This window comes from Setaria viridis, chromosome 1 (assembly GCF_005286985.2).
Source record: "Setaria viridis chromosome 1, Setaria_viridis_v4.0, whole genome shotgun sequence".
NCBI lineage: Eukaryota > Viridiplantae > Streptophyta > Magnoliopsida > Poales > Poaceae > Setaria > Setaria viridis.
The window spans coordinates 7,497,769-7,518,488 of NC_048263.2; the positions used below are offsets into that span (position 1 = coordinate 7,497,769).

General features: G+C 47.2%; 2 protein-coding genes across 2 annotated transcripts; both read left to right on the top strand.

The window, feature by feature from the left end:
- The first annotated feature begins 1,377 nt into the window (after positions 1 to 1,377).
- Positions 1,378 to 13,770, top strand: LOC140222027 (tyrosine-sulfated glycopeptide receptor 1-like). Its single transcript, XM_072292030.1, has 2 exons — positions 1,378 to 2,967; positions 10,452 to 13,770. Exons 1-2 carry the CDS (start codon positions 1,535 to 1,537, stop codon positions 13,537 to 13,539), a joined length of 4,521 nt encoding a protein of 1,506 aa, XP_072148131.1. The 5' UTR covers positions 1,378 to 1,534; the 3' UTR covers positions 13,540 to 13,770.
- A 2,534-nt stretch (positions 13,771 to 16,304) lies between these two features.
- LOC117842906 (tyrosine-sulfated glycopeptide receptor 1) lies at positions 16,305 to 19,934 on the top strand. The gene has a single exon (XM_034723463.2). The coding sequence runs from the start codon at positions 16,562 to 16,564 to the stop codon at positions 19,739 to 19,741; it is 3,180 nt and encodes a 1,059-aa protein (XP_034579354.2). The 5' UTR covers positions 16,305 to 16,561; the 3' UTR covers positions 19,742 to 19,934.
- The last annotated feature ends 786 nt before the right edge of the window (positions 19,935 to 20,720 follow it).

Below are 20,720 nucleotides of genomic sequence, written 5' to 3' on the forward strand. Positions count from 1 at the left end.
GCTCTAGGGAACGAGCTCGGAATGCAAGGGCACGGCGCGTGGGTGCTGGTGGTGGTCAGAGGAAGGAGGAGCTACTGCATAATTCCCTTGTGAGATGTGGTGGCCCGGCCGGGCGGCCGGTGATCGGAGCATGGAGCCAATGTTGCGGGCGCCGGCACAACAATTGGGTGTGCTCGGTCTACGGAAAGTTGCGCGAGGCGTGTAGCGATGGCGTTGCCGGCGGCCGCCGATGCCAGCGGGACGCCGGGACCTCGGCAACCGCCGTGCCGTGCCGCCGGACAGGAGATTTAACAAATAATACTATTTTTCAAAAGCCCCCCTGTTTCGGATCGCGATCCGATATTTTCGAAAAGACCCCCTAAACTTTGCAAAAGTACCCCTAATCTCGTCGAATTCATGCAGATAAGCCGTCTTCCACCTCCGTCCTCTGGCTCTCCGTTCCCCCGCTCCTCTCGACGGCGCGCCGCCGCCGCCGCCGCACCACCACCAGTCCAGCACAAGCGCGACATTCAAAGGAAACTCTTTAAGACTCCTGCGATGAGGGCCAAAAATGGGCAATTCGCTGGCGGCTCCGATTGCCAATTCGCCGCCCGCGTGGGACGAGATGGGGCCTCGTCCGGGGTCCAACCGCGTCGTGTTTGCCGGCGACGTGCGGCGGCGGTGTCGGCCTATGAAGGCTAACCATTTTCGAACTCTGAACAAGAATTTCCAATTGCAAGACCTGCGCTCTCTGTGCCCAGCGTGTAATATGCTCTACATCGTTTGTAGTGTACTGCCCAAACCTGTGCTTGTTGCATGCTGCAAGGATTAATCAAATGATCTGGAGCAGCGCATTGTTCTTGTGCCCTAAGAATCATCAACTACTTGATTTCACAAATCCAGCGTATGTTTTCCCAGGAAATGTCTAGTGAATTTGGGGAAAACACGTGTATCGTGATGCCTTCATTTTCCTCTCTGCCCATCTAATTCTCATATCACCATATATGAATGTGTTCTACAGATTTTGTCATGTACTAACTGCTAAGGTTAAGAAAACAGGATGGTTAAGTGAAGCTGGTAGGCCAAGTGATGCCTGATCCTGAGATCAGGGAAATCAAGGCAGGCCGTAATTATCTGTGATGCCTGATCCAAGAAATCACGGCAGATCTCCCCACGTTAGGCGGGAGTTTTCAGTGTTGGGTACAACACCTTTACTGATTCAAGGATGACAAAAAAAAGGCATATATTTTGTACGGTCAGGAAGCTTGGTCAGTTGGACATCTTAATGGATCATATCATGCAGCCATCAATGAAACGTTGAACAAGTTAGATGCTATGTCCGTTACGTTAAATACACTCAGAATAAGATGATTTCCTATAGCATCTAATAGTTGACTTCATTTTTCTTTAAGGTGGCTACGACTAGGAACCCGATAACCAAGATGAAAGCAAGAGAGCCTCTTCTTTCTTCTACCTCATGCTCTTCCCTGATTAGACCATTTGTACTTTCATCTAGACAGGACTCAAGTTAAGCATCTAGTTTAAATAGGAAGCCATGCAGCTAAACCATTTTTCATACAATAAGTCCAGCAGAAGATTACCCATACCTTCCCTTGGCCTTGCTATAGTGCTCCTGATCTCGTTGGCGTCTCCCACCAGTTCCTGCACAGAGCTGGAGAAGACCTCCCTCCTCCAGTTCCTCGCCGGACTCTCCCGGGATGCCGGCCTTGCCAAGCCATGGCAGGAAGGCACAGACTGCTGCAAATGGGAAGGCATCGCCTGCAACAGAAACAGGATGGTCACAAAGGTCTCACTGGCTTCTAGGGGGCTTGAAGGGCGCATCTCACCGTCTCTTGGCAACCTCACCGGCCTGGAGCATCTGAACTTGTCCTACAACTCGCTGTCCGGTGGCCTGCCGCCAGGATTAGTGTCGTCCAGCAGCATCATCGTCCTCGATGTCAGCTACAACCAACTCAAGGGAGACCTGCATGAGCTGCCATCTTCAACCGCTGGTCAGCCTCTAGAGGTACTGAACATCTCAAGCAACATGTTCACAGGGCAGTTTACCTCCACAACATGGAAGGGGATGAAGAATTTGGTTGCAATCAATGCCAGCAACAACAGCTTCACTGGAGAACTTCCAGGTCATTTCTGCAACATATCACCATCCTTTGCTGTGCTTGAATTCTGTTGCAACAAATTCAGTGGCCGTATCCCGCCAGGGCTCGGTAATTGCTCCCAGCTCAGAGTGCTCAAGGCTGGCGACAACAACCTCAATGGGTCAATTCCAGATGAACTGTTCAATGCTACCTCATTGGAGCACCTGTCTTTTCCTAACAATGAGTTGGATGGTGTCCTCGATGGTGCACGCATAGTCAACCTCAGAGATCTGGCAACCCTTGATCTTGGGAGGAACAATTTCACTGGCAATATCCCTGATTCTATAGGACAGCTCAAGAGGTTAGAGGAGCTCCGTTTGGACAATAACAACATGTCAGAGGAGCTGCCGGCATCACTAGGAAACTGCACAAATCTCAGAACCATTGACCTCAAGAGCAACAACTTCAGTGGCGAGCTTGTGAAGGTCAATTTCTCTACCCTGCACAATCTAGAAACTTTAGACCTTCTGTACAACAACTTCATTGGCACAGTTCCAGAAAGCATATACTCTTGCAGAAATTTGGTTGCATTGAGGTTATCTGGCAACAACTTGGGTGGGCAACTTTCACCAAGAATAGGTAATCTGAAGTCCCTCACTTTCCTATCCCTAGGTCAGAACAATTTTACAAACATCACAAATACACTTCAGATCCTTAAGAGCTGCACAAACCTTACGACCCTGCTTATTGGGGCCAACTTCAGGGGAGAATTCATGCCACAGTATGACACATTTAATGGTTTTGAGAATATTCAGGTCTTGGACATTGAAGATTGCCTATTGTCTGGGGAAATGCCTCTTTGGATATCAAAGCTAGCAAATTTAGAGATGTTGCTCCTAGGTGGCAATCGACTCAGTGGACCAATACCAACCTGGATCAACACCCTAAACTACCTTTTCTATTTAGCCTTATCAAACAACAGCCTTACAGGGGAAATTCCAACAGCATTAATGAATATGTCAATGCTAACTTCAGAAAAGGCCGCAGCCCATTTGGACCCAAGGATCTTCAACCTGCCAGTTTATAATGGTCCATCACGTCAGTACCGCATACAGGTTGCTTTCCCTAAAACGCTAGATTTAAGCAGCAACAAACTGACCGGTGCGATTCCCCCGGAGATTGGTCAGTTGAAGGCCCTCGTTTCACTCAATATCAGCTTCAACAACTTAACAGGACCAATCCCCACATCCATCTGCAATCTCACAAACCTGCAGGTGCTAGACTTATCCAACAACAATCTCACAGGTGCAATCCCATCTGAATTGGAGAACCTGCACTTCCTTTCCAGAATCAATGTTTCTAACAATAACCTGGAAGGGCCTATTCCAACTCGTGGCCAATTTAGTACATTTCAAAATTCTAGCTTTGATGGGAATCCAAAGCTGTGTGGTGGCCCTATGCTCGGTCGTCGATGCAGTTCAGCTGATGCACCTCTGGTACCCACAAAAGGAAGAAATAAGAAGGCCATTTTTGCAATTGCATTTGGCACGTTCTTCGCAGCTATTTCCATTCTTTTGCTCCTGGGGTGTCTTCTTGTCTCTATTAAAGTAAAGAGGTTAACAGCCAGAAGTACAATAGATGTAAATGGAGATGTCGAAACAACTTCATATAACTCGAGTCAAGTGCACGCATTGGTCATGATGCTGGGAAGTAAGGCTGAAGAAAACAAGCTCACGTTCTCTGAAATCATGAAGGCTACAAATAATTTTGACAAGGACCACATCATCGGATGCGGTAGTTATGGGCTAGTGTACAAAGCTGAGCTACCTGATGGCTGCAAGCTTGCCATCAAGAAGCTCAATGGTGAAACGTGCCTAATGGAAAGGGAGTTCAGTGCGGAGGTTGAAGCGCTGTCCATGGCTCAGCATGACCATCTAGTGCCATTGTGGGGATACTGTATTCAGGGAGACTCGTGGTTCCTCATATATTCTTTCATGGAGAATGGCAGTCTTGATGACTGGCTTCACAACAGGGATGATGATGCCAGCACATTTCTTGACTGGCCAACACGGCTAAAGATAGCAAAAGGAGCATGTCACGGCCTTTCTTACATCCATAATGTCTGCAAACCTCACATTGTCCATCGGGATATCAAATCAAGCAACATTCTACTTGACAAAGAATTCAAAGCTCATGTTGCAGATTTTGGGCTATCAAGATTGATCCTTCCCAACAAAACACATGTTACGACCGAGTTGGTTGGTACTCTCGGCTACATCCCGCCTGAGTATGGGCAAGGGTCGATGGCCACTCTGAGAGGTGATATATACAGCTTCGGAGTTGTCCTGCTTGAGATGCTCACAGGATTGCGGCCTGTTTCATTCCTGTCGACATCAAAAGAACTTGTCCCGTGGGTGCTAGAGATGAGGTCTCAGGGAAAGCAGATTGAGGTCCTGGATCCAATATTATGTGGCACAGGGCATGAAGAGCAAATGCTGAAGGTGCTTGAGGTTGCTTGCAAGTGTGTGAACCATAACCCTTCTATGAGGCCACCTATCACGCAAGTTGTGTCATGTCTGGAAAGTGTGGATGATAGCCTGCAGACATAAAAGTCAGTCAAGACATGGTTCAGCACTGCAGGCTGCAGCTAGCCAATTAAACATGATAATATCGTAGTTCAGTGCATAAAATAGATGTATTTTTCAGTAGAGGTACTAGTTTTGCGTTTCGCTAGTGTTACCGTGCATATTGTACAGTTTCTTGAACATTTTGAAACTACTTTTGAGAAAAGTATCCATCCTCCACCCCTTTTCTTTTTCCTTGAAGTACCATGTAACATGTACAGTGATCGGTGATCAGTTTCTGGAGCACAGTGACAAAGCAAAAACAAGTGAAAAATAGGTTCGATTGTTCAGTTCGTTACTAACTCAGGTAGTGATACTAATGCATTTAGGTGATTTAGCCCAGATCTTGCCTCTGATCGACATGCTTCAGAAACCATTGGAGATTAAGAGTAGAGATGCAGAGCAAGTATGCCAACAATGTCTGGTTCTATACTTCTATGAAATGGAGCGGCAGTGCAATACTTACATTGTTCACAACCTCGACCTGCTCGGCTAGCCAACTCGCACGAGCCTTTCGACAGACACTGTCTCTGTCCAAGGCATGAGCCCGAATGACGGGTACCTCCGGCGGCATTTCGTCGAACAGCTTGAGCGCGAAACTTTCCAGACGGCGGCGTCTCGTTCCGCGCCCCCCCCAGGATCGGCATTGGCGCATTGCGTCGGACAGCCCAGAGCTTCGCGGAAGCGCTCGCGCGCAGGGGCATGAGCGCCCAACGCGAGGAACTTGCCGCCTTGCCGGAAGCTGCGGCGGACGGTAGAGTTCGCTTGTAACACCTGCGCCCCGCTCATCTCTACGTTCACCTTGGCTGAAGCACACGCTGCTGTCAAGGCCATGAACCGCTCGAGCTCCCCCGGACCAGATGGGTTCGGCCCGACGTTCTACGCAGCGACATGGCAAACTGTCAGGCCGGCTGTCGTGCAGTTGGCGTGGGAGTTTCAGTCCGGGGCAGCTGAGCTTGAGCGCCTGAACAGATCATACATCGTCATGACACCCAAGAAAACAACCCCCCTTGAAGCCAACGACTACCGACCCATCTGCCTTCAAAACTGCTCGCTCAAGATCGTGTCTAAGATGTTAACCACAAGACTTCAGCGCCAGATACCGCGTCTGGTCGACCCAAACCAGACAGGTTTTATCAAAGGGAGATCTACTCTGAAAACTTTGTTTATGCAATGGAGTTGGTTCAGTATTGTTACCGACGTAAACTACCTACACTGGTGCTTAAGTTGGATTTTGCTAAAGCTTTTGATTCTGTAAATTGGGCAAGTCTTGCTGCGGTGCTGAAAGCACGAGGCTTCCCGCAGGAATGGATCACCTGGACCTCTGATCTGCTAACCACCTCGAAGCTATCAGTTCTAGTGAATGGGGTCCCAGGCCCTGGTTTGCTTGTGGAAGAGGCCTCCATCAAGTTGATCCTTTGTTGCCTTACCTTTTCCTCCTGGTAGCTGACATCCTACAACAGATGATCCAGGCCGACTCTAGGATCAGACACCCAGCCGCTGCAGATCAAGCTTGTCCAGTACTCCAATATGCCGACGACACACTGATATTGCTCCACGCTGACCAGGGGGGTCTGCTAGCACTCAAGGATGTTCTGGATAGGTTCTCAGCTGCTACAGGGCTGCTGATCAACCAACTATCATAAAAGCACCATGGTCCCCATGCATGTGCCCAGCTCCTTAGCAGCACTCTTTCAAGGAATCCTCAGCTGTAAACTTGACAAGTTCCCGAAACCTACCTGGGGCTACCGCACTCACATGAGAAACTCCGGCTCGCCGCGTTCAGCCCACTGATTGCAAGAGTGGACAGGCAGCTAAGTGGCTGGAAAGCCTCGCTACTCAACGCGACGAGAAGGACAGTACTCATCAACAGCGTGGTGGATAGCAGCTTCACGTATGCTATGTCTGTGCTTCTCCTCCCTGCCGGCACCATTGATGCTCTTGACAGTAAACGCCGTAGGTTCCTATGGTCGGGTGAAGAGAAAGTAAGTGGTGCTCAATGCCTGGTAGCCTGGGAAAATACTTGCCAATCAAAAGAACATGGCGGACTTGGCCTGAAAGATCTAGCAGCTCAAAACAAAAGCCTACTGCTGAAATTACTGCACCGGCTCCATCATCCAGAGGGGTCCTCGTGGGCTCGCTGGGCACGAAGCATAGTTAATCTCTGCGACCTTCAGGGCGACATCAGAGGCCCCCACTGGAAGGGGATGCAAGAGATGCTGCCTATGTATCAGGCCCTCACTTGCTTAGCAGTTTCTAGTGGGACTAGTACATGTTTCTGGCACGATCGCTGGCTAAGTGTAGGGCGCCTCAGTGATCTGTTTCCCCTATTGTTCAATCATGCACTAAATGATAACGTGAGCGTGGCCGAAGTGATAACGGAGGGCTTGGAACCGCACCTTGCCGCACGCTTATCCACCCAGGCAACTTCAGAGCTCGCAAAGGTAAACAGCCTGCTGCAATAAGTGTTGCTTGGCAACGCAGATGATCAACGCCTTTACCCCGCTAGCCGAGGCCCCCAAATAACCACAGCAGATATCCATGTCAAGCTCCACCACCTTCGTCTGGCACAATCGCGCTCCACCACGAGTGCAGTTCTTCGGTTGGCTTCTTGTGCAGGAAAGGATCCAGTGCTGATTAAATCTCGTCAAGAAAAACATCGTGACCTGTTCATCGTGTGAGCTCTGTGGGCAAGAGGAAAACTGTGATCACATCATCTTCCACTGTCAGTTCGCGTCACATGTTTGGAATTCGCTAGGCTTTCAAATGGGTAACGCAACTGTCACCGCTCTTTGGACTGTTGTCGGGCTGGACTGTAGCTCGCCCGACAACAGTCCCCGCTCGTCACTATTCGGGGTTCCTGCTTCTGCTGGTTGCTTTGGAAACAAAGGAACGCCCTGGTTTTTCAGCACGTACAACCAAGCCATCCAAGTTTCTAGGTGCAATGTAGGGATGAGGCCCGGCTCTGGAGTTTGCACCTCAAGCAGGAAGAACAGTATGTAGCCGACGCATGGTGCTCCTTGTTTTCTTCAATGTAAACCGCATGTTGTATCTGTAAAACCTCCCCCTCCCCTAGTTTTTCTTGCTAAACAAACTATTGTATAAGAATTTTAGCCTTCAAAAGACCCTAATGGAAAATTCAGGTGGGGATCTCCCCCCATTGACCCTAAAAAAAACACCTGCGCCCCGCCCGGCAACCAAAGCATGGGACCGACGGTGCCGGCGCTAGAGCCGCGTCCGCTTGGTCGCCGGACGGTCGAGGCGAGATGTGCGGCATTGGGTTATCGGCGGTCGCCGATGGCAGCGCGGCCTCGTCGGCCGCCACACCGCCGGAGAGGATAGATTTTTACAAATAACCATTCATTTACAAATAGCCTCTTGATTTGGATCGCGGTTATTAGCCGCGATCTGATACTTTAAAAAAAGACCCCTTAATATTACAAATAACCCCCTAATTTGGATCACGATTAATGATCATGATCCGATTAGTTGCAAATAAACCCATATACTTTTCAGAATACCCCTCGTTTAGATCGCGACTATTAATCGCGATCCAATATTTTGCAAAGAAACCCCCGTCCACCTCCGTCATCCGGCTCTCCGGCCTCCCCTGCTCTCGACGGCGCCCGCCTCACCTCCCGTCCAGCACAGGCGCGATGTCCAAAGGAAACTCTCAGGCTCCTGCAAGGAGTGCCGGAAACGCGCGATCCGCCATCTCCTCCGACGTACGCGTCGCCAATCCGCCGCCCTCCCCGAACTCGATCGATGGGCCGGGGCCTCCGAAGTCCGACCGGCATCGTCGTGCGTGCCGGCGACGTACGGCGGCGGCTGCGGAGGTGTGGGCCTCCGAAGACCAAGCATCTTCTGCTCGGTGTGTAGCAGTTTGCACTGCCGAAAATTCACGCTTTCTTCTTCTCTCCGACTTCAATAATGGCGTGCTGTTTGAATTAATCAAATGATCCGGACTCCAGAGAAGCGCATCATAGTTCGTGTGTCCTAAGAATCATCAGCTGATTATCTTTTTCAAATGTCTCGTGAATTTGGGCAAACTCTCTCGTGTGATTTGCAGCCTGCTTCCTCTTGTAGCGCTGCCCTTCCAGCTTCCCTGTGAATATTCTGCATGCACTTCAGAAATCAGGACAGGCTGCACGCTCAAGTTTCCAAATCCTTTTCAGGTTACAATCGCTTCATCAGGTTGATAAAGCACCGTGAAAATGCAGAATCAAGTTGAATTATCTGACTTCACTAACACAATTAAGAACTAGTAGAAAACAACAGACTTTAGAAACCACTGGATTGAATTGAACATTGTTATACGGCCAGTTTGAACCTGAAAATGTGTAGATGCAATTTTGGATGATCCATAGTAGGGCATACGAGATGTACCAACCAGGCAACAAGAAACCACGGCATCCCAGGAGACCTGAACGCAGTGTCAACCTCTACAGCACGCTGTATCCCCGTTCCTGTTGGAGTTCATTAGCCACGCAGGTTTACTAGTCTGCTCCATTTTACTCCAGTTTTACACCGTTCCAGTTGCAGCAGAATAATTCACAGACACAGTCGTATACGTAGCGCCTGATGCAAATTTAAGGAGGAAAAAAAAACACATCGGTTGAACAGCAACAACAAAACGAAGACTTTTCAATGGGTTCCTCGCAACCCATAAAAACACCACGCACATTAGTTAGTCCAAAAAAGCAGCAGTTAAAAAAAACTCAAAACTCGCCCCGCAGGTCACAAGTCATAAGTATCGACTGGAGACGGTAGCATTGTAAGCGCTGACATTGCGAAGCAGGTAGAAGCAAATGTGCCATGTGATACCCCACATCACCATTTGAAGAAATGTATCCTGGTCCTGGACAACTAAATAATCACATGTAAGAACGCTGGTTACACCAAGCAACCGTGTTCTTAGCGCTGAAGGGTTGGGCTCCGTCTCAATATAATATACCAAGCTGCATCAACCTAATCGTGGAGGTCCTGACCGTGTGAACTAGCTAGGAAGAAGCTTGCGACCTTACGTGGCAAATGCGCAGATCACTGTTCCGACGGAAAATCCAGCTCTTGACCTGATACACGCCTTTTCCTGCTCTCGGAAAAAAAAAGGGTGCATCGTCATCCTACAAAAACAAAAGGTGCATCAAGCAGTGATTTTTATTGTATCTCAGATTTTTTTTGTCAGTACTTAATAACCGTATTAAGGGTAAGATTATATATTACGCCTTCGTGAAGTGCAAGTGTGAAGCTGGTAAGAGAATGAAATGATCTCAGTTCAGGTAAATCACAGCAGGCTGTAAGAAATTCAACAAGAATTATTATTGATACAAGGATAGCCCAAAAAAAATCATATGGTCAGGAAGCTTTGTCAGTTGGACTTCTTGATGGATGATTGCTGCAACTATCAAATGTCAAAGTGTGAACAAACAAGCTGGATTTATCTATTGCATAAAATACAATCATATATCATCTTATCATTGACTCCCATTTTTTCTTTGTGCTAACCACGACTAGGAAGAGATCTGCAAGATGGAAGCAAGAGCCTCCTTCTACCAGATGCTCTTCCTTGATTCGACCATTGTTACTTTGTCTAGACAGGACAAAGCTTAAGCATCTGGTTTCCGTGCTAGTTCCAAAAAGAAGCCATGCAATCACTCCATTTTCCATACAAGAAATGCAGCAGAAGATTACCCATACCTTTCCTTGGCCTTGCTCTTTTGCTGCTGATCTCCATGGCCACACCCACAAGTTCCTGCACAGAGCAGGAGAAGGCCTCTCTCCTGCAGTTCCTTGCAGGGCTCTCGAATGATGCCGGCCTAGCCAAGTCATGGCAGGGAGGCACAGATTGCTGCAAATGGGAAGGCGTCACCTGCAACAGAAACAGGACAGTCATTGAGGTTTCTCTGGCATCTAGGGGCCTTGAAGGGCGTATCACGCCATCTCTCAGCAACCTCACTGGCCTTCAGCATCTTAACTTGTCCTACAACTTGCTGTCCGGTGGCCTGCCGCGGGAATTGTTATCATCCAGCAGCATTGTTATCCTCGACGTCAGCTTTAACCAACTCAATGGAGAGCTGCACAAGCTGCCGTCTTCAACCCCTGGCCAGCCTCTACAGGTAATTAACATCTCAAGTAACATGTTTACAGGACAGTTTACGTCCACAACGTGGAAGGCGATGGAGAATCTGGTTGCACTCAATGCCAGCAACAACAGCTTTACTGGGCAGATGCCAACACATATCTGTAACATATCTCCATCTTTTGCTGTGCTTGATCTCTGCTACAACCAATTCAGTGGCACAGTTCCCCCAGGGCTTGGTAACTGCTCCATGCTGAGAGTGCTCAAGGCTGGCCACAACAACCTCACCGGGACACTCCCTGATGAACTCTTCAATGCTACCTCGCTAGAGTACCTGTCTTTTCCTAATAATAATTTACAAGGAGTACTTGATGGTACACGCATAATAAATGTCAGGAATCTGTCTACACTTGATCTTGGAGGCAACAACTTCATTGGTGATATCCCAGATTATATAGGTCAGCTCAAGGGATTGGAGGAGCTTCATTTGGACTACAACAACATGTCAGGAGAGCTGCCATCATCACTGGGCAGCTGCGCAAATCTCATAACCATTGACCTCAAGAACAACAATTTCAGTGGAGAACTCACCAAGGTCAATTTCTCAAACTTTCCCAATCTAAAAACCTTAGATGTTATGCGGAACAAATTCAGTGGCGAAATTCCAGAAAGCATATACTCTTGCCACAAACTAACTGCACTGCGTCTATCATCAAACAATTTCCATGGCCAGTTATCGAAGGAACTAAGCCATCTGAAGTCACTCTCCTTCCTTTCACTTACTGGCAACAGTTTTACAAATTTAACAAATGCACTTCAAATACTAAAGAGCTCCAAGAACCTCACCACTCTTCTTATTGGAAATAATTTCATGCATGAGACCATGCCGGACGATGATGGCATTGATGGTTTTGTGAATCTTCAGGTTCTTTCCATAAGTGAATGCTCATTGTTGGGGAAAATACCTCATTGGCTATCGAAGCTCAGAAATTTGGAGATGTTATTTTTACACAGCAATCAACTAACTGGAACAATACCTGACTGGATCAGTAGCCTAAACTTCCTGTTCTATGTTGACATATCAAATAACAATCTGACTGGGGAAATTCCTACAGCGTTAACAGATATGCCAATGCTAAAATCAGAGAAGACTGCTGCAAGTTTGGATCCAAGAGTCTTTCAACTACCAATTTATGTCGATACGTCATTTCAATACCGCAAGGCCAATGCTTTTCAAAAAGTGCTCAATCTAGGAAACAATAACTTCATTGGTGTGATCCCTCCAGAGATAGGTCTCTTAAAAGAGCTCCTTTTGCTAAATTTGAGCTTCAACACATTACATGGAGATATCCCCCAATCAATCTGCAACCTCACAAACTTGCTGGTGCTCGACTTATCAAGCAACCATCTAACTGGCAGAATTCCAACCATGCTGAACAATCTACACTTCCTTTCTAAGTTTAACGTTTCTTTCAATGACCTAGAAGGGCCTGTGCCGACCACAGGCCAGTTTAGTACATTCACAAATGCTAGCTTTGATGGCAACCCAAAGCTCTGTGGTCCTACACTTGTTCACCATTGCAATTCAGTGGGAGAGCATTTCACCTCCAAGAAACAACATAACAAGAAGCTCATGTTTGTGCTTGCATTTGCTATAATTTTCGGAGGCATTGCCATCCTATTCCTTCTAGTTCGTCTCCTTGTCTTGTTCCGGGGTACAAGTTTCAGGACCAAAAACAGGAGCACCGATGATAACGACATAGGAGCGCTATCATTCAACTCCAATTCAGAGCATTCATTGGTGATGATGCCAGGAAGCAAGGGAAACGAAAACAAGCTCACATTAACAGACATTGTGAAGGCAACAAATAACTTTGGCAAGGAGAACATCATCGGTTGTGGAGGCTATGGACTAGTATTCAAGGCCGAGCTACCCGATGGATCCAAGCTTGCAATCAAGAAGCTCAACAGCGAGATGTGCCTGATGGAAAGGGAGTTCACTGCAGAGGTTGAAGCACTCTCCATGGCCCAGCATGAAAATCTTGTGCCACTGTGGGGTTATTGCATCTATGGAAACTCAAGCTTCCTCATATATTCTTTCTTGGAGAATGGCAGTTTGGATGATTGGCTTCACAACAGAGATGATAATCCTGGAACATTTCTTGACTGGCCAGTGAGACTCAAAATTGCACAAGGAGCTAGCCGTGGCCTTTCTTACATCCATGATGTCTGCAAGCCGCACATTGTCCATCGTGACATAAAATCCAGCAACATCCTACTTGACAAAGAATTCAAAGCTTATGTTGCAGATTTTGGGCTGTCAAGACTGATCCTTCCAAACAAAACTCATGTTACGACCGAGTTGGTCGGCACTCTTGGTTACATTCCACCTGAGTATGGCCAAGGATGGGTAGCTACTTTGAAAGGTGACATATACAGTTTTGGAGTTGTCCTGCTTGAGCTCCTCACAGGAAGACGACCTGTTTCAGTCCTGTCCACATCACAAGAACTTGTCCCATGGGTGCTGGAGATGAGGTCTCAGGGAAAGCAGATTGAGGTCCTAGATCCAGCATTACGAGGCACAGGGCAAGAAGAGCAAATGCTGAAGATGCTTGAAGTTGCTTGTAAGTGTGTGAACCATATCCCATCTAAGAGGCCACCTGTCATGGAAGTAGTCTCATATCTAGAAAGCATTGATGGTGGCCTGCAACACAAAAGTCTGTCTACAAATGATAATATTGTAGTTCAGTGCATATAGACATACAGTAGATGTATTTTCAGTAAAGTTACCAGTTTTGACTATAAGTTTGAATCAGACATAGCGCATCATGTACAGTTTCTTGCACATTTTTAAAGTTCTTTTTCCAAGAGAAATATCCATTACCCCCTCCCCCTCCTCTGGTTTTTCTAGAATTAGTATGTAACATATTCTCTGATTAGATCATGAAGCATCATGACAAAGCAAAAGCAAGAGAAAATAATTGTCATCTTCGTTGAGTTCCTTACTAGCTTAAGTACTGATACAGTGACACTAATGCATTTAGGAGCTGTCACCGAGTTCTTTGGCTATAACCCACATAATTAAGAACCACTGGAGCTTAAAATTAGGATGCGGAATGAGTAAATGCCAATAATGGCTGGCTCAAGTATCCTTATAAAAAAAATGTCTGGATCAAGTATGAAATGAAATGGCAATGCAGTATGATGATTGGTTTTGTGGCTGGAGAAAAGCTGCGCGAGCTGACCAGAATGATCGCCGAATGAATCTGGACATGAATCTAGATAATCCAAAGTACACGAGTACCAACCATGCAGGAGAAGTTTGACACGGTGGGGAAACCAAACCATGCCATCGCAGCATACGCGACTGTGCGCCCGTCGTCGACGACCCGCTCGGCGCGCGCACCCGGCCACACGAGCGTTTCGACAGGACGACAGACATCATCTCCGTCCAAGGCATGGAGCCCAACTGCCCAAGTGACGAGCCCCGCCACTGGCATTTCATCGAGCAGCTTGAGCGCGCTGCTCAAGCTCCGAGACGGCAGCTCCGCGTTCCACGCGCCAGGACCAGCATTGCGTCGAGCCGCCCCAGGAACAAGAGGTGGTGGTGGTGGACTCATCGGCGAGGGAGGAGGGAGGGGTTGCAGCCGAGTTCACTTGGGATGCTTGTGGCCCGACCGTTGATCAAAGCATGAGGCAGAGCAGAGGCGGCTGGGTGTGTTCAATCTGCGGAAGGTTGCGCGAGGCGTGTGGCGATGGGGCTGCCGGCGGTCGCCGATGGCAGCGCGGCGGTCGCCGGCCAGGAGATTTAACCGTGTCCAGTGATTTTTAAAACGACCCCTGTACACCGGATCCGATATTTTTCAAAATGCCCCCTTTGATCGCGATTATTAACCGCGATCCGATATTTTACAAAATACCCCCTGTATCGCGACTATTAATCGCGATCCAATATTTTGCAGATGAGCCCTCTTCCTCCTCCGTCATTTGACCCCTCGCTCTCCTTCTCTCGAGGTCCCGCCGGCCGCCGCACCACCCCATCCGTCCAGCGCAAGAGAGACGTCCAACCGATACTCTTCTACTCCCGTGTCAAGCTCCGGAGACTCGCGATCCGGCGGCAGCTCCGATGCACGCGTAGCCAATCCGCCGCTCTCGTGGGGGCGAGACGCGGCCTCCGGCTGCCGCGTCGTGCCTGCCGGCGGCGACGGCGCGGGATTCCGCATGCCTGGCATTTGCAGGTCCTCCGCTCTGGTGTTTGTCCAGCCTCTGATATGCTCCAATTTCTTCTTCCTCCTGTCCTGCAAACCTCCCTTCATCATAAAGAGAGTAAAATGCCATTCAGGTATTTTCAATTGCCATTCAGCTCTTTGACTCTGAACAACAGAATTCAGAAACCATTCTTTGGAATGCCAATGATATGTGCTTCAAATTTTTGTTTTTCTTTCAAATCAAAAGGCGAGCTCCGCCGCCCAATTAAGGAGGAAAATGAGTTATCCGCTGAAAAGCGGATAAGAGTCTTGTTCAAAGTACAGGGAACGGAACAAGATGTCCGGTCCAAGCATGGACTTCAGAAAGCAATAGGGATGTTTTGCTGTCAATTGGGGATAAAGCTGCGCGAAATGCTGACCGGAATTTCAATTTCAACCTGGAAATGCTTTGCATTTTTGAACGATCCATACGATCACACGAGTTGTACCAACCATGCAAAAGTAAGAAACAACGGCATCTCCATCCAGCACGCAGTATCAATATTCAACTCTACAAAAAAAATTATTAGCAATGAATTACTAACAAGGCATGCACATCGAAACCAAAATGCACTGCTGCAATACGTACAAAACAGGCAGGTATATCAATATCATCATTAAAAAAAAGTATCTTTTAAGAACTCAAAGTCACATAACCAATGGTGCTTGCATAAGCAGACTTTTTTTCACAAAGGAGTTGAACTTTTCAATAGATTATAGCAACCTAACAAGTGAACAGGATTGCTCGGATTTACACCATTTTGATTTTTTTTTCCATTGTACAAGTGGTAGACATCGTACGTTATAACAGCCTAACAAGTAGATATCATACGTTTCAAAACTGGCAGCCGACACCTGATGTCAATCCAAGGAGAACAATGTGTAACCAGGTCCTCACAGGGGGAGAAATAATTAAATGGATTCATGGCTCCATGCACACCACATTTTAGTCAGCAAAACAATCGATGAGAGAAAATGAGAACCAGAAAAGAAAGTATCAGCCTTGGGGGGCCCAAAATGTGGCCACATTAGCACTGAAGATTAGTAGCTGCAATAAGTAGAGACTGAAATAATAAAGATAATAACACAGGTGATGATATGAAATCGCAATCATTATCTAAAGTAATGTAGCATCTAACGACTCAATAATCACAAAATCAATGGGTGGGTGGGTACCAAAGCAGCCATTTGTTTGCGCAAAAGGGTTGGACTTTTTCATGGTTTATTATACCAGGCTGGTTCAACCCAAACGTGAAGGTCTGACCGTGTGAACGAGCTAGGAAGCTGCTACCTGCTGTGGAAAATGTGCCGAAAAATGGTGTGGATGTGTGCCCGCAGCAGCCATGCAGTACTTGACCCAATTTTCTTTTCCTACGGCTGCAATAGATAAGCAGGTAGAATCAAACTGGGGGCTGCTTACTGTCCCCTTCCTCTTCTTCCTCCTCGCGCTCTTTCCTGATTGGACCATTGTCTATCTGGTCAGCATCAGGTTCAAGCATCTGTTTTCATGCTGGTTTCTTTCATCAGGAAGCCATGCAGGAGAAGCTCCATTCCTCATACAAGAAGTTCAGCAATGGATTTCCCGTTCCTTTCTTAGGCCTTGCAGTTGCGCTTTTCCTTGCCGCCTTTCTCCCACCAGCAAGCTCCTGCTCCGAGCAGGAGAGGAGCTCCCTCCTCCAGTTCCTCGCTGGGCTCTCGCAGGATGGCGGACTTGGTTTGTCATGGAAGAACGGCACGGATTGCTGCACATGGGAAGGGGTTGCCTGTGGCACAGATGGGACCGTCACTGATGTCTCCGTGACATCGAAGGCCCTTGAAGGGCAAATCTCAGCATCCCTGGGCATGCTCAGGGGCCTGCTGCGCCTCAACCTGTCCCACAACTTGCTGTCCGGTGGAATGCCGTCAGAACTGATGTCGTCCAACAGCATCATTGTCCTCGACGTCAGCTTCAACCGTCTCAATGGAGAAGTGCATGAACTGCCATCGTCGACCCCTAGCCGACCTCTGCAGGTATTGAACATCTCGACCAACTTATTTACAGGGCAGTTTCCATCAACTACATGGGAGGTGATGAACAGGCTGGTTGCACTCAATGCCAGCAACAACAGCTTTACTGGGCAGATACCCAGCCATCTCTGCAGAAGCTCGCCAGCCTTAGCTGTGATTGCACTCTGTTATAACCAACTCAGTGGCCACATTTCTCCTGGGCTTGGTAATTGCTCCATGCTCAAAGTGCTCAAGGCTGGTCACAATGCCCTCAGTGGGCCACTTCCAGATGAACTCTTCAATGCTACATCACTAGAGTACCTCTCTTTTCCCAACAACGGTTTGGAGGGAATACTTGATAGTGGACAAATTGTCAACTTCAGAAATCTGGTTCATCTTGATCTTGGAGGTAATAGGCTAAATGGAAAGATCCCAGACTCAATAGGTGAGCTCAAGAGAATAGAGGAGCTCCATTTGAACCACAACAACATGTATGGGGAGCTGCCATCAACTCTGGGTAATTGCACAAATCTCATAACTATTGACCTCAAGGGCAACAACTTCAGCGGAGAGCTGCATAAGGTCAACTTCTTCAACCTGCGCAATCTAAGAACATTAGATCTTCTGTACAACAACTTCATTGGCACAATTCCAGAAAGCATCTATTCATGTAGCAAACTGATTGCTTTGCGGCTATCTAACAACAACTTACATGGGCAGCTTTCACCAAGAATAGGCAATTTGAAGGATCTTGTTTTCCTGTCACTTGTTTCCAACAATTTTACAAATATCACAAATACGCTTCAGATCCTAAAGAAATGTAGGAATCTCACCTCACTACTTATTGGGACCAACTTCAAGGGTGAGGCCATGCCAGAAGATGAAACAATTGATGGTTTTCAGAATCTTCAGGTTCTTTCGATATCTAATTGCTCATTGTCTGGAAAAATACCTCTTTGGCTATCAAAACTCAAAAAACTACAGGTGCTGCTTTTGCACACGAATCAACTCAGTGGACCAATACCTGCCTGGATCAAAAGCTTAAATTCACTTTTCCATCTAGACATATCAAGTAACAAGCTCACAGGGGAAATTCCAACAGCCTTAATGGAGATGCCAATGCTAACAACAGAAAAGACTGCAACCCATTTGGATCCAAGGGTATTTGAGCTACCTGTTTATAAAAATCCATCACTCCAGTACCGGATAACCAGTGCTCTCCCAAAATTGCTGAAACTTGGTTACAATAACTTCACTGGCAAGATCCCCAAAGAGATCGGTCAGTTGAAATCACTCAGTGTACTCAATTTCAGCTCCAACAGCTTGTCAGGAGAAATACCAGTGCAACTCTGCAACTTAACAAATCTGCAAGTGCTAGACTTGTCTAGCAACCATCTCACAGGTGCAATCCCATCAGCATTGAACAACCTGCACTTTCTCTCTGCATTGAATATTTCTTATAATAACCTGGAAGGGCCTATTCCTAATGGAGGCCAACTTAGTACATTCTCGAATAACAGCTTTGAAGGGAATCCAAAGTTATGCGGTCCTATCCTCCTTCGCAGTTGTGGCCCAGCAGAAGCACCAACAATCTCGACAAAGCAACCTAGCAGGAAAGCCATTTTTGGGATTGCATTTGGTTCGTTCTTTGGAGTTGTTCTTCTTTTGCTTCTGGTATATCTCCTCACCTCGTTCAAGGGTAGAAGTTTGATAATCAAAATCAAGGCCTCCAACAATGAAGATTTAGAAGCAACTTCACAGATGTCTGATTCAGAACAGTCTTTAGTAATAGTGCCAAGAGGAAAAGGTGAAAAAAACAAGATCAAATTTGCTGACATTGTGAAGGCCACAAATAACTTCCACCAGGAAAACATTGTTGGCTGTGGAGGCTGTGGGCTAGTCTACAAGGCTACTTTACCTGATGGGACCAAGTTGGCCATCAAGAAGCTTAATGGTGAAATGTGCCCAATGGAGAGGGAATTCACAGCAGAGGTTGAAGCGCTCTCCATGGCACAGCATGAGAATCTTGTGCCACTGTGGGGTTACTGCATACAGGGAGATTCAAGGCTCCTCATATATTCCTATATGGAGAATGGCAGCCTGGATGATTGGCTTCACAACAGAGACGACGATGCCAGCTCAATTCTTGATTGGCCAATGCGGCTCAAAATTGCACATGGAGCAAGCCGAGGCCTTTCTTATATCCATGATGTCTGCAAGCCTCACATCGTCCACCGTGACATAAAGTCCAGTAACATCCTACTTGACAAAGAATTCAAGGCTTATGTTGCAGATTTTGGGCTCTCAAGATTAGTCCATGCCAACAAAACTCATGTCACAACTGAGCTAGTTGGCACTCTCGGCTACATCCCACCTGAGTATGGGCAAGGGTGGGTTGCAACATTGAGAGGCGATATGTACAGTTTTGGAGTTGTCCTGCTTGAGCTGCTCACAGGAAGACGGCCTGTTACGGCCTTGACTTCATCGAAAGAACTTGTGAAGTGGGTGCAGGAGATGACATCAGAAGGAAAGCAGATCGAGGTCCTCGATCCAGATCTACGAGGCATGGGGCATGACAAGCAAATGCTGAAGGTCCTTGAAATTGCTTGCAAGTGTGTCGACTACAATGCATGCATGAGGCCGACCATACAGGAAGTGATCTCCTGCCTCGACAGTATTGACCCCAACCTGCAGATGCAAAATACAGTTAGGATAGAACGCAGTTAAACATGATACACTTGTAGTCCGTTATTTTTGTACAGTTTCTGACATATTGTTATTTTAGGCAAATTTTCTGTAATTCATTGATTGCCTTTTTTTCATTTCCCCAAATTATTCTGTAGCATGAGAAACAAAGAAGACCATGGCAGCATGATATGTTGGGAAAACCATGGCAAAGAAGAATTGGCTTGAAGAGTGAGACCTGACATACTCTCAGGAGTTAATTGCATGGCCAAATGCCCAATCACATAAAACTGCTGTGCTAATGCTATCTCAACACAAGTCATTAAAATGAGGAAAAGACAGCTATATCACCAGTATAATCATATGTAAATATCATGCAACAGATAGTGAAAAGGGAAGGAAAACAAGGACTAGCCAGCTACGTCAACATAGATTTTTCTTTACAGAAAACAGACGGCATCGATAGAGGCACTAAAATCTGAAGCTAGCTCCCAAGTTCTAATATAGCCCTTTTCTGCCGCATTTCTGCAGGGACCACATCTGTGTTGGGTTTTATGCTTAAAACTCAATGCCCGCATGGGAGTTCGATTCGAGCTAACCCTTCAGGAATTCTAGGAGAACTAATCCGCAACTAGAAAATGGAGAAGAGATGGGCGAACAAATTCAGTAGTACGAACTACGAAGCTAAGAACACACATGGATACTGGTTCAAGTAGTGAACGGATAAGCTGCGGAGACCAGACTGACCCTTGCAGCTGCGGCCGGGTGCTCGGCGGAGAGACCACGGCGCCGCCGTTCGCCGTCGCCGGCTCCGGCCAGGAGTTTTCTTTTTTCTTTTTCCTTTTTTTAGCGGAGAGGACGGGTTGGAGAGAGCCCAGTACATCATGGGCTCATGGTCCGGCACCATTGGGCCCAGAACATAGACGAGAAGTAGGCCCGCTTAGCCCAGGTTATAATAAAGGGTTTCCGCTGTTACCATTTTTCCTTTCACCGCTTTTTCTCTCCTTTTTCAGTTTTCCTA

Excerpts from the sequence above, each read along its gene's own strand:
- LOC117842906 (XM_034723463.2), top strand. The coding sequence starts at position 16,562 with ATGCAGGAGAAGCTCCATTCCTCATACAAGAAGTTCAGCAATGGATTT.
- LOC140222027 (XM_072292030.1), top strand. The coding sequence starts at position 1,535 with ATGCAGCTAAACCATTTTTCATACAATAAGTCCAGCAGAAGATTACCC. Across the intron at positions 2,968-10,451 it reads AAGCTAGCAAATTTAGAGAT|TTCCTGCACAGAGCAGGAGA; the intron begins GTTGCTCCTAGG and ends CACACCCACAAG.